General features: G+C 41.5%; 1 protein-coding gene across 2 annotated transcripts; it reads left to right on the top strand.

Annotated features, from left to right (window-relative positions):
- Nucleotides 1–438: 438 nt before the first annotated feature.
- Nucleotides 439–13,548, top strand: LOC129035604 (cytochrome c oxidase assembly protein COX18, mitochondrial). 2 transcript variants are annotated; one of them, XM_054486150.2, is made up of 6 exons: nucleotides 439–1,192; nucleotides 2,378–2,478; nucleotides 5,077–5,240; nucleotides 5,595–5,716; nucleotides 8,533–8,640; nucleotides 11,894–13,548. In XM_054486150.2, the coding sequence occupies exons 1-6, from the start codon at nucleotides 860–862 to the stop codon at nucleotides 12,065–12,067; spliced, it is 1,002 nt and encodes a 333-aa protein (XP_054342125.1). In that variant the 5' UTR covers nucleotides 439–859; the 3' UTR covers nucleotides 12,068–13,548. The 2 variants fall into 2 exon arrangements, with proteins under 2 accessions (XP_054342125.1, XP_054342124.1); XM_054486149.2 differs by having other exon boundaries at nucleotides 5,592–5,716.
- The last annotated feature ends 232 nt before the right edge of the window (nucleotides 13,549–13,780 follow it).

Genomic DNA, 13,780 nt, shown 5'->3' with positions numbered 1-13,780 from the left:
ACAGCCAGTGCTGCTGTTCAGGCTCTTTAAAGCTTATATAGGATACAAGTAAACTCAAGTAAGGAATTCACCGTACTGCCAGTGAACTGCCAGTAACAGTTTCCCTTAAATAAAGAGATGACACTTTTACTATAAGATTTTTGTTGCTATTTATCATGGAACACAAAACATCGAAGAAATTCAGTTTGCAGGTGGTGGTCAAAATACTAACTGGAACAGATGGGCCAATCAAATCTACAAGAGACTGAACTATCCCTCGTGCTTAACACTCAGGGTCAGCAAGAAACATGCGTCTCTCTACAAGCAGGCACTTCAGCAACGTGTGACTCTTGAGTATTATAATCTATCGTAATCGCTAACGGAAGCAATCAGGTGCACGTAAAGAGGTTGGGGATCAGCTTCTGGTCACAAAAAACACCGAGCAAGGATAATTCCACTACAAATGACTATTAGCTTTAGTGAAAAAGAATGGTAAGTTACACGGTGAAGATGAACTTTACAAGGCGAAAGCTCCCTAAAGAACACCCAGCCCGGCGGAGGGCAGCAGGCTCCACCCATGTCTCTGCAGTTTTGGTTCGGCCTCGGAGTAACTACATCCCAGCCTCGGGAAAGTTTCGCGTGTGCGCAGTAGGCCTGCCCAGTGCCGCGTGGGAAAGGCGGGACTTTCCTATCTCTTGCGTCACATCCACTGCGACGCAGACGTCACCGGCTTGACCGGGAAGGTCAATCGCGGCTGCAGGCAGGCGCGCATGCGCTTTATGCCCGCTGTTGCTGGCGCGTGCGCGTATCAGCCTTGGCTGGCCGGTGTGTGTCCGCTGGATTGTGAGGCCCGGGACCTGGGCTCCGCCGTGGTGCAGAAATGCTGTGCCGGCTCGGCGGTCGGTGGCTGCGGCCGCTCCCTGCCCTGCAGCTTTGGGCTAGGGACCCGCCGCTTGCGCCTGTTCCTACGAGCGGCGCCAAGCGCCCCACTCTCCCAGTGTGGGCAGTGACACCAGTCTCTGCAGTACATGCGAACGGCTGGTACGAGGCCCTGGCCGCGTCTTCGCCGGTGCGGGTTGCGGAGGAAGTACTGCTCGGCGTGCACGCCGCCACGGGCCTGCCCTGGTGGGGCAGCATTCTGCTCTCCACCGTGGCCTTACGGGGTGCTGTCACGCTGCCTTTGGCAGCCTACCAGCACTACATCCTGGCCAAGGTGAGGGGCGCCGAGCCGTGCGCGTACCCTGCGCTGCAACCCCTGCGGCGGAGGAAGGCCGACTTTCACTCAGGGTTTTCGATCCCACGATATTGCCTGCTGCAGTGCTTAGTGTTTAGTCATCGTGACCATTTCATTGTGACCATTTTAGCGTTAAAAAAAATTTAACTAGCATTAGGTGTGTTAAATAAGATACTTTGTGACACATGTACCTGTCATTTCGTTTGTCTTACTGGATTTGTGCTCCAAGCACAAGTGGTTACTATACTTACTCTCGGGGAACGGAGACAAAGAAATCAGTCGCAGAAGAAATTGTGTTGGCGAAACCTATAAAATTTATGTCTTAAAAGTTTTAATAGCCAGTATGTCTGCAGTGTCTTTCGTCCCAAAGTATTCCAGCTGGTCTTTCTTATTAGGAAAAAACTACTAGACTAACAGTTTGCGAACTTGATTCCTCTCCAGACCCGACTAAGACTGTATCTGGTTGGTCGCAGTTACTTGAACTTTTAATGCTGAATCCTTTTTTCTGAGGAATCAGGATAGCAGTACCTTCCTTGCCTACTTCACAACGTTATCAGAGCAAGTCAGATAATACGGGTTAAAGTGCTTGATTATTCAAATGGGATATTTCAAAAACAGTGGCTTTCTTGTTTTCAGGTTGTGAGCATGGGGGGAAAAAAACCGGAAACAAAACAGGAACGGAATCAGCAGCAACATTATGGCAGTGAGCCACTTTACAGGAAGAATGAGCACAGGGCAGGAATAAATGCTATTTTTATTTTTTATTTGTGGCTATCACAGTGTAAAGGTTCTTAACAAACTGCTGTTTTCTCCGCTTACGTTACTAGGAAATCTAGAGATGGAACAGTAAAGCCCAGGGTGCAGTTCTTATCTAATACTTCTAACCCTGTGAAGTAGGTGCTGTTATATATTTTATATGTGAGGGAACATGATTTTAAAGGTTAAGTTACTTGCACAGGATCACATGGATAAGTATGCATTGTGAATTTGGTTGTAACTGAGGACATTTTAAGAAAATTAACATCTTGTGTTTAGACTTAAGATTTCTTGACATGATCAGTAAACTACATTTTTAAATGACTTGAGGGAATAATGTGAAAGACTATGAGTCATTATGAATAAAGATCCTTTATGTGCTCATAACAAAACCTATTTTTTAGCTAGGTGGAAAATTTGCAGCCAGAAATAAAAACTATTGCCAGGCATCTTAACCAAGAAGTTGCAGTTCGTGCAAATCAGTTGGGGTGGTCCAAAAGAGATGCCAGGTAAGCTAATTATATCCATGTAAGACCATACACACACATAAACACACACACATAAATTGTGATGTTAATTATAAGTTTGAGTATTCTGTAGTTTTGGCAGTAAAGTATTTCTTTTACTTTATATATATTATATATATATTTTTTGGTTTTTTTTGTTTTTTGTTTTTTGTTTTTGTTTTTTTTGAGACGGAGTTTTGTTCTTGGTGCCCAGGCTGGAGTGCAATGGTGTGATCTCGGCTCATCACAACCTCTGCCTCCCAGGTTCAAGCGATTCTCCTCCCTCAGCCTCCCGAGTAGCTGGGATTAACAGGTATGCGCCACCACACCTGGCTAATTTTGTATTTTTAGTAGAGATGGGGTTTCTCCGTGTTGGTCAGGCTGGTCTGGAACTCCTGACTTCAGGTGATCCACCCTCCTCGGCCTCCCAAAGTGCTGGGATTACAGGCGTGAGCCACCGCGCCCGGCCTACTCTTATATTTTCATAAGTTATTAATATGGCATGATAGTTTCATATGCTGGACTGAAAGCAAAGAAATAAATAGACAAAGATAAGAGTATGTTCCTATTCCTTAGGGATTCCAGCCTCTTGAAAAAGACAGACCTGTAATCAAATAATGATGTCAGTGAACTAACTATTATATAAAGATGATGTACAAGGAGCTAGATCATCAAGGGAAGTCAGGGCAGGGTTCACAGGATGAAGGTACTTTGCCATTCTTTTGTGATGTTGGTCAACAAATGACACAGGTTATTTACAATCTTGACCTTTTGGAAAAGATACAGCAGGTAATAGCCTACAGGAAAGAGGAGGTAGAAAACATAAGTGCCACAGTAGAAACACTTCGATAGCTAAGATGCTGTCTATCCTTTGTGGTTATTCTGTGCAGTTGTCTGCCTGGGTTCTTGGAAAGTCCCAATCTAAGGGTGCTTGATTGCGCCCAAGGATGTCTGCATTCATTCACTGGGAACTTACAAGCCCTCCTGCTTCAATCAACTCCTCAATCCGTTTCCCAAACTCTAATCCTTATTAGACTGTGAAAAATTATTCTCCTTTTTACAGCAATGGAAAAAGGGCTTTGTGGTATCATCTGTGTTATGTGTATATTATTAACCATATATTTTTATATAGGTGTACATTTCCCAACTATCTTTAATACGAGATTGTGTCCTATATTTAGTGTTAAAAAGACCTGACATTTTAAAAAATCATGGTGATAGCTTAATGTCTTTATTTGGTAAAAATTAAAAGTTGACCTATAGGTTTGAAATTTTACTGATCAAAGAAATCGAAAGCTTCAGCCATAGGCCAAAAGAACCAGATTAATAGCTGCTTGCCTGGGTTATCAATGCAGCCTAGATAAGACTTGTGGCACCTTGCTTAAGCAGTACTCGCAGGATGGTTGTCCAGATACAGCCTTACAGATGTTTCTTTCTAGGAGGAAACATCTGAGGGCTTCTGGCATTTTCTTTTCTTTTTTTTTTTTTGAACAAGACAGAGTCTCCCTGTGTTGCTCAGGCTGATCTCAAACTCCTGGCCTCCAGCAATCCTCCCACTTTGGCCTCCCAAGTAGCTGGGATTACAAGTGCAAGCCACAGTGTTGGCCAGCTTCCTGCATTTTCAATGGTATTGAGTCTTGAAGGGTGAAAGACAGTGTGTCAGATGGACAGCCAGGGAAGTGGGCTTTCCACACAGATGATCTAATACAGTACTTCCAAAGGCATGCCTATGCAGAAGTCTGATTTGTTGGATGAACTAAAGTCATTCAGACCAGAATATGCAGGTGTCTAGAGGAGTAACGAGATAAAATTGGAAGAATAGGCAAATATGAAATTATGGAGGACCTAGAATGTCTTTGTGTACTGTCTTATTATACACTATAATTTGACTAAATTCAGAAAAACTATTGAATGCCTCCTCTGTACAAAATGTATGATACAGGAGATTTAAAGATGAATAAAATAGAACACTGTCCCCTAAACTAAGAATACTTTAGTTTTTGTTTTTTAACTCCTATTCTCTTGGACCTGAAGGACGACTGTATTCTAAAAAGTAAAATTTCAGGAAAAAAACAGTAGTAACTAATATGGTTAACAGAGAAACAGATTAAAAATATCTTTGTGAGATAGTTGATTGAAAAATGGAGACTATTTTGACAGGCCAAGAACATACACAGTGTAAAACCACATTGCTCCAAAAGGTATATTCGGGGATGAAGTGATTAAGTTTGGCGGGAGTGGAGAGATTTGATTAAAGTTTGCTTTTAGCTTCCATATTTCCAATATTAATTGTAGTTATACCATGTCAGTAGTGAAATTTACTTTTAAAGCCTAATCAGCCAAAGACCACCAGAGACAAAGCCTGTAATCTGACAATTTCAGATTGTTATGTAACTTGTGTACCATACTGTAGAAGTTTTGATAAAAGGCTTTATTTGCCTGTTGTTTAGGCAACTCCTTAACATGGCTGTGACAGCTGAAACCCTTATACAAATCCTTTAGCTAATAACTACAGCAGGCGCTATTTGTGCTATGGAAATAAAGCACATTTCTTAGATGAAATTTTCTCTTTCCCCTTTTTTTCCACTAACCTCAATCTAGGCTCACTTATCTAAAGAATATGAGGAGGCTAATTTCAGAGCTATATGTGCGAGATAACTGCCACCCTTTCAAAGCCACTGTGTTGGTTTGGATTCAGCTTCCAATGTGGATCTTCATGTCTTTTGCTCTCCGGAATTTAAGCACAGGGGCAGCACATTCAGAAGGTAATTATTGTATGTCTTCTCCCAAAGAAGTTCTCTAACATTGTCTTTGTACTAAAAAAAAAAAACCAAAAAAAAGACAAAGCATACTTTTCATAATTAGGATATGTTTACTATCTTCCTTATAAGGGTATAGCATTTAAAGTCTTAAGTGTAAACAGATTGGTTGTGTTGAGAACATTTTGTGTTGAGAAAAAATATATATATTGTGAGTGAAAAACTGGAATAAATCCAGTGCAGATCTTTCCTGTGAGGGACACCTTATTGGAATTGTCAGACTACTTATTTATGTCTTATATATTTTTCTCTGCTGTTTGTAGGACTTCTATTGTTTTATTTATAAAACTATTTTAGCAGGTTTTTCTGTTGAGGAACAGTTAGCTGCTGGTGGGATTCTGTGGTTTTCTGACCTCACTGCACCGGACTCCACTTGGATTCTGCCTGTCTCTCTTGGCGTCATCAATTTGTTAATAGTGGAGGTCAGTAGTTTTAAATGAAATTTGGGATTTTTGTTGCTGCTGTTCTGACTTCAAATCTGTTTTTGTTTGAGTTGATGAAGATAGCTCTGAGTTAGAAGTGAGATCCCTTGGTTCCTGGTTCCACGTCAGGCTAACCTCTCTGGGCCTCAGAACTCTCGAAATTAAAGTAAAAGCACTAGTACACTTCCAAGTCTCTTTAAGCTTCAAAATTATATGATTCTGATACATAGAATTTTGTGATTTGCTTTTGGCAAAAAACAGTAATAAAGATGCCCAGTCAATCTGGTTGTATTCTTACAATAGAGTGATGTTCCGTGTGTGTGTTTAATATGTGAATTTGTAGGCGGGGAACACAAGTCAGGCCCTGACTGCTATTTTCTTGCTTTATGACCTTAGAAAAGTCATTGAATGTCTTTATAAGATGAAATGGGAAAAACATACACATAGAAAATGTGACCTCTCAGTCACGTCTTTTTTTTTCTTTTTTTTTTTTTTTGAGATGGAGTTTCGCTCTTGTTGTCCAGGCTGGAGCGTAATGGCGCAGTCTTGGCTCACTGCAACCTCTGCCTCCTGAGTAGCTGGGATTATAGGTGCACACCACCACACCCGGCTAATTTTTGTATTTTTAGTAGAGACAGGGTTTCACCATGTTTGCCAGGCTCGTCTCGAACTCCTGACCTCAGGTGATCCACCCGCCTTGGCCTCCCAAAGTGCTGGGATTACAGGCATGAGCCACTGTGCCCAGCCCTCTCAGTCATGTCTTAACCCTTATCACAGGCTGCTTTACTCAGCAGTTTAGGGAAAGCGTGCATATAATTTCATAAATTGTTCTCAGACTCTGAGTAAAACAGACTGAACTGGAAGAAATCTTAAAAATGATTTACCTCAGTAGAGATCTCTCAGACCTCGTGACCTCTGATCCCTGTTTGTGAAATCTAATATACCCCTTATTGTTTCAGATGAGGAAAATGAAGATGATAGAATATAAGGTCTTAAGTGAAAGTTTCTTGAGGAAAGACTCTACCTGTAGTCCAAATATGTTTCCCTAAGAGCACTAGCACAGTCCCCTGTGGTTGGTATTCAGTAAATATTTGGTAGAAAGAAGGAAGTGCTAAGCACGAGGTTACAGTAATCAATGTCAATCCCTTAGTCTTTTCCTCTATGTCATCTAAAGACTAATAAAGGTGTTTTCATAGCGGGACATGGTGGCATGTGCCTCTAGTTCCAGCTACTCGGAAGCTGAGTCAGGAGGATTGTTTGAGCCCAAGAGATGGAGGCTGCAGTGAGTTGTGATTCCACCACTGTACTCTAGCCTGGGCGACAGAGAGAAAGACCTCACCTCTAAAAGAAAAATAAAAGCTTATTAAAAGCTTATTCTTACTCAACATACACTATGTGCAAGGCATCGTGTTTTTTGTTTGTTTGTTTATTTGTTTTTTCTTGAGACAGAATCTCACTCTGTTTCCTAGGCTGGAGTGCAGTGGTGTGATCGCCACTCACTGCAACCTCCACCTCCCAGGTTCAGGCGATTCTCTTGCCTCAGCCTCCCGAGTAGCTGGGATTACAGGCGCCCGCCAACACACCCAGCTAATTTTTAGTAGAGACTGGGTTTTACCATGTTGGCCAGGCTGGTCTGGAACTCCTGACCTCAAGTGATCCGCCTGCCTCAGCCTCCCAAAGTGCTGGGATTACAGATGTGAGCCACTGTGCCTGGCCATAGGCATTGTTATAAGCAATTTACATAAATCAACACATTTACTTCTTGGAATAACCCTGTGAGCTAAATATTATCCTTTTTTAATGCAGAGAAAGTGAGGCATAAAAATGTAAAACTACGTAGTTTGGCTCTAGAGTCATAATTATGGAGAAGTCTTTTTTTTTTCCCCCTCCTTTTCTTTTTTTTGGAGACGGTCTTACTCTGTCACCCAGGTTGGAGTGCAGTGGCGTGATCTCAGCTCACTGCAACCTGTGCCTTCCAGGCTCAAGTGATCCTCCCACCTCAGTCTCCCTCCTGAATAGCTGGGACTGCAGACATGCCACCATGCCCAGCTAATTTTTGTATTTTCTGTAGAGATGGTTTCACTATGTTGCCTAGTTGCCTAGGCTGGCCTCAAACTCCTGACCTCAAACAATCGGCCTGCCTGGGCCTCGCAGTTCTGGGATTACAGGCCCCCAGCCTTACGCAGAATTCTTAAGTGGAGCTTGAAGAATCCTGTGACAGTAGCTACCATATAAATCATTGTTAAGTGGAGCTTGAAGAATCCTGTGACGGTAGCTACCATATAAATCATTGCCCTTGTTTTTTGGTACAAAGTGTCAAAAAACCTCCATTTAAGAATTTGACATAATTAGTAAGTGTTTTTTTGTTTTTTTAAAGAGACAGGATCTTGCTCTATTGCCCAGGCTGGAGTGCAGTGGCATGATTATAGCTCATTGTAGCCTCAAACTTCTGGACTAGAGTGATCCTTCTACCTAGGCCAGTTATTAAGATTTTTAAAAGATGGATGATCAAGCTGAGTGCAGTGGTTGGTGCATGCCTATTATCCCAGCTACTTGGGAGGAGGAGGCGGGAGGATCACTTGAGCCCAGGAGTTTGAGACCAGCCTCAAACTGGTCTCAGTTTGATAGCAAGACCCAGTCTCAAAAAATAAAAAGATGATCAGCCATATAAGTTAGTCAGTGTTTTGTGTGTATATATATAACTTCTATTAAAGTGTAGATGGAGGCCAGTGAAAAATCAGTTTATATTTTAAAGCTTGTCTGATTTAATATGCGTTTTAATAATCATTATGCATGTTTATGTTCTACCCCTTCAGATTTGTGTTCTACAAAAAATTGGAATGTCTCGTTTTCAGACGTATATTACATACTTTGTCCGTGCAATGTCGGTATTGATGATACCAATTGCTGCAACAGTACCCTCAGTGAGTAAGCACCAACATTGTGTGTAGCATGTGCTAAATCCTCTCTGACTTTAGCTTAGACTGGCTGGGATCCTGCCTCTTCTGTTGAACTTCCTCTGACTGCTTGATCCCTTACCAAATCAGTGTTTCTGTGGTAACTAATGTGTCTCTATTTCTTGCCTTTTTTTAATCTTGCAATGTGTTTTGCATAATACCATGAATATTGTATTTCTTCCATTTGACTACTTGGTATATTGAATTAGTTCTGCCTATGTAGACTGGAGCAAAGAATTTAGCACTTAAAAAGAAACAAAACAAAATGCTAAGACCATTTGGGTTTGTGTATGGTATTATTTAATCTCATAACAACTCTGTGAAATAGGTAAACTTGTCCTTGTATATACCTAATTAATCTTTATAGAAATAGAAAAAGAAATGGTTATGTTTGCAGTTAGTTCAGTCTTTTGCATGTTTCCCACAAATTTTAGAAGTTTCTAAGGAGGCAAAAGCTGTGTTAGGTATATATCTCCATGTTTACTCAGAGCCAACACGTAAAGTCGAATTCAGTTGTTATTAATAGTTAGGGTATAGCATATATAAAACTACTTCACAGTATTTTTTTTTTTTTTTGAGCATATATAAAACTACTACTTCACAGTATTTTTTTTTTTTTTTTGAGATGGAGTCTTGCTCTGTCGCCCAGGCTGGAGTGCAGTGGCGCAATCTCAGCTCACTGCAACCTCCTCCTCCCGGGTTCAAGTGGTTCTCCTGCCTCAGCCTCCCTAGTACCTGGGATTACAGGCACATGCCACCACACTTGTCTAATTTTTGTATTTTTAGTAGAGGCGGGGTTTCGTCATGTTGGCCAGGCTGGTCTTGAACTCTTGACCCAGGTGATCCACCCTCCTCAGCCTCCCAAAGTACTGGGATTACAGGTGTGAGCCACCACGCCTGGCCCACAGTATTTTTTATAGGAATCTAAAGCAGTATGTTTTTGGTATCAAAATCTATTTTTTAGGCTGTTACTGAACATAATACTGTCATTAATCTTATGCAGAATAAGTTTGATCATCTCTAAAATAGATGTCATAATGCCTGAGAATTAATGAAATGAGTGCCTATTAGAGAACTTTTTACATAAAGTAGTAGTGTTGTAAAATACTCTGTAAAAGTAGAACAGCACAGATTCACTACATTTCCACAGAGAAATCATACCAGCTATATACTGAAGAACCCCCCAGATAAAATAAAATACGAGCAGTTAAGTTTTAGTGAGAGATTGAGTTCAAAATGAGTAACAGGAGATCTAAAACACAATGCCTTAAATACCCAAAATTTATCCTGTCAATTATAGGAAATCTGATTAAGCAGCTTAGGGATGATGAGACAAGTCCATGAAGGTGAGAGACCCAGACTGCTGCTCTCTTTCTGCTTTGTTATCCACAGCCTGTGATTTCAAGGCTACACTACGGTCATGGCTGTTAGAGCTTGTTATCATGCAGGAATAGAAAAGGGTGCCTCGAGTGCAGTCAGCCCCTTTTAAGGAGACTTGCCAGATGTTCCACCAAACAGTTGTGTTAACATCTTAGTTTTATGGCCACCCCTCACTGCAGAAGAGGCAAGGAAATATAGTCTTTTTTTTTTTAAGATGACAGCCTACTCAAATAAAAATTAGGGTTTTGTTACTAAGGAAGAGGGGAGATTGATACTTAGCTGGCAACTTATAGTTTGCTGTAGTTGGCCGCAGGTTCTTTTTCTGTTGGTGGATAAATCAGATGATGATGACAGCCAATATTTATTTAAGATTGACTTTGTGCTAAACACTGTTTTAAATGGTTTACATATTTTACCCCATATAATTGTCCCAACAGTGCAACGATAAAGGTACTATTATAATCTTCACTTTGGTGATGAGGAAACTGAGGCACAGAGAAGTAACTCATCCAAGGTCACTTAGCTGTAAGTGATAAGAGTCTTAACACACATCTAAGCAGTTTGACTCCTCCTCTTAACTTCTGTGCTAATCTACCTTTGAGGATGTGCTACTTTCTGCCCCTAAAGACTGACTTTGGAACAAATAACAAATGTAAGTGCTGAATGTGGACCACATACTTGCATACCACTCTACATGAATTATCTCATTTATTCCTCACAGCAATCCTCTGAGGTAGATGCAGTTACTGCCCCCACTTTATAGATGAGGAAACTGGAACAGAAGGAAAATAACTTACTCAAAGTCAAATAGATGGCAAATAGGATTCAAATTCAGGCAGTTTGCCTCCAGGACCTAGACTTAACAACTGCATGATTTTGTTGCTGGGGCCTGATTACCTTCTGATGCTAAAGAAAAGTTTGGAACAGGTGTAAGTATAGGAGTCTTTCGAGAGGTTGTAGAACTTCGTATTGACCTAAATAAATGGTCACCTGGGGCCACAGACCAGTACGGGTCCATAGCCTATTAGGAGCCGGCTGACAGCGGGCGGTGAGTGGTGGGCAAGCGAGCCTTACCACCTGCGCTCTGCCTCCTGTTAGATTAGCAGCATTGGATTCTCATAGGAGCACGAACCCTATTGTGAACTGCACAGGTGAGGGATCTAAGTTGTACACTCCTTATGAGAATCTCATTCCTCATGATACGAGGAATGGAACAGTTTCATCCCAAAATCTTCCTCCTGTCTGTGGAAAAATTGGCCCCTAGTGTCAAAAATGTTGGGGTCCTCTGCTCAAGATGGTAATACAAAAGAAATTTGGAGATAACGCTGAGGCTGTTTGTCTCAGAAGAAGGCAAAGAAAATGCATTCCTTACTACACTGAGAAACTGGCTATTGGGAAACATTTGGAGGATAGATGACTATATGGGGAAAATTAAGTCTAGGGAGGCTAAGTTTGCCATCATAAATGCCACACTTGCAGCATTCCACCTTCAGTATGTAAGCAGCTGGACAGGACTTTTGGTGGGGAAAAAGTATGCTCCATTGTCGAAGAAGGGAGATAAGATCTCTCCTGAGCCTCTGCCTAGGAGCTTATCTCTTTTTACTTTCTACCCTAAATACTTCTCTTTTTCCTTTATTTTTGCTTTTTAGTCTGTCTGTAACCTTTTTTACCTGTCTATTAAATCCATCACAGGAATGTAGTAGCTGCTGCAAGTCTTGCTCAGTCTTGGCATACTTCTATTTACAAAGATTGTCATTTTCTTTTTTATTGCCTGCCTATCTCTGGACTGTGATGTCCTTGTAGAATTACAAATGCTAACATTTATGTCTTCTCTTTATAGTCAATTGTTCTCTACTGGCTATGCTCCAGCTTCGTGGGCCTTTCACAGAATTTGCTGCTGCGTTCTCCTGGATTTCGCCAGCTTTGCCGAATACCATCGACCAAGTCAGATTCAGAAACTCCTTATAAAGACATATTTGCTGCCTTTAATACCAAGTTCATTTCAAGAAAATGACATATTTTCCAATAATTTTGAAACAGTTGCAAGAGTCACTATCACCTTAATGTATTTAGACTTAGAAATTCAGATGTTACTTGATTTCCTTTTATTTAAAATCATTAACTTCATGAAATATTGTAGGTTAAGATGTAATCCAGACCATGCACAGTGGCTCGTGCCTGTAATCCCAGCACTTTGGGAGGTCGAGGTGGGTGGATCACCTGAGGTCAGGAGTTCAAGACCAGCCTGGCCAACATGGTGAAACCATGTCTGTACTAAAAATACAAAAAAATTAGCTGGGCGTAGTGGCAGGCGCCTGTAATCCCAGCTACTTGGGAGGCTGAGGCAGGAGAATCGCTTGAACCTGGGATACAGAGGTTTCAGTGAGCTGAGATCATCCCATTGCACTCCAGCCTGGACAACAAGAGTGAAACTCTGTCAAAGAAAAAAAAAAAAAGATGGAATCCAGATATATTTGACAGTAATTAAAATCTTTTAAATGTTATAAATGCAGTATGTTTAATTGTGAAAGTATTAGAATAGAACCAAAGTGCCTGTCTCTGTTTATAAAGTTACAATTTGTTAGAGCTACCAGAACTTTGGAGAATAGGGTTAGCTACTGAATGATGGCAAATTAAATTAAACAATACTGCATGTTACTGTTTTGTAAAATAAGAGGATCAGTGAGATGATTCATGTTTTTTGTTTGTTTGTTTGTTTGTTTTTGAGATGGAGTCTCACTGTGTTGCCCAGGCTGGAGTGCAGTGGCGCAATCTCAGCTCACTGCAACCTCCACCTCCCGGATTCCAGCAATTTTCCTGCCTCAGCCTCCAAGTATCTGGGATTGCAGGTGCACACCACCACACCCAGCTAATTTTTGTATTTTTAGTAGAGACGGGGTTTCACGATGTTGGGCAGGCTGGTCTGAACTGCTGACCTCAAGTGATCCACCCGCCTTGGCCTCCCAAAGTGCTGGGATTACAGGCATGAGCCACCTCACCCAGCATTTTTTTTTTTTTTTAATTTTTTTAATGAGACGGAGTCTCTGTCACCTAGGCTGGAGTGCAGTGGCACGATCTCGGCTCACTGCAACCTCTGCCTCCCGTGTTCAAGCAATGCTCCTACCTCAGCCTCCTGAGTAGCTGGGACTACAGGGGTGCACCAGCATGCCCAGCTAAGTTTTGTATTTTTAGTAGAGATGTGGTTTCACCATGTTGGCTAGGCTGGTCTTGAACTCCTGGCCTCAAGTGATCTGCCCACCTCGGCCTCCCAAAGTGCTGGGATTACAGGCGTGAGCCACTGCGCCCGGCTGAGATGTTTCTTATTATTTTGGAGGTGGAGAGGATTTTAGACCTCTTTGAGCATCTGAAAAAAGGCTATATATGTATGGTTTTCTCTTCAGAAAAATCTTAAGACTCACAATACGGGGACTTCCTTGTTACCAGGAAGGTTTTCTGGCAACTCCTAGTTAATAAATCTTATTCTAATGGAACATACATTGATCCTGAGTTAATGCGTGGTTGAAAAAGAAAAGGGGGGGGCGACTTGAAATATATGCAGTAGAGTAGTCCATGCATACAAGTTCCTAACATGGTAGATGATGTTGCCTCCCGGCCCTGCTCAGAAATAACACAAAAAGTGTACATTCCTTTTTCTATAATTTAAGAAGTCTGGAATACAGAGTGTAGCACTGTGTACTGCTAGCACCCAAAGTGGAAAATCTTAAGC

Source organism: Pongo pygmaeus, chromosome 3 (assembly GCF_028885625.2).
Source record: "Pongo pygmaeus isolate AG05252 chromosome 3, NHGRI_mPonPyg2-v2.0_pri, whole genome shotgun sequence".
Taxonomy (NCBI): domain Eukaryota; kingdom Metazoa; phylum Chordata; class Mammalia; order Primates; family Hominidae; genus Pongo; species Pongo pygmaeus.
Note: the sequence above shows the minus strand (reverse complement) of the source record. Positions and strands in the feature narration are given on the sequence as shown.

Excerpts from the sequence above, each read along its gene's own strand:
- LOC129035604 (XM_054486149.2), top strand. The coding sequence starts at position 860 with ATGCTGTGCCGGCTCGGCGGTCGGTGGCTGCGGCCGCTCCCTGCCCTG. Across the intron at positions 1,193-2,377 it reads AGCACTACATCCTGGCCAAG|GTGGAAAATTTGCAGCCAGA; the intron begins GTGAGGGGCGCC and ends TTTTTTAGCTAG. Across the intron at positions 8,641-11,893 it reads TTGCTGCAACAGTACCCTCA|TCAATTGTTCTCTACTGGCT; the intron begins GTGAGTAAGCAC and ends TTCTCTTTATAG.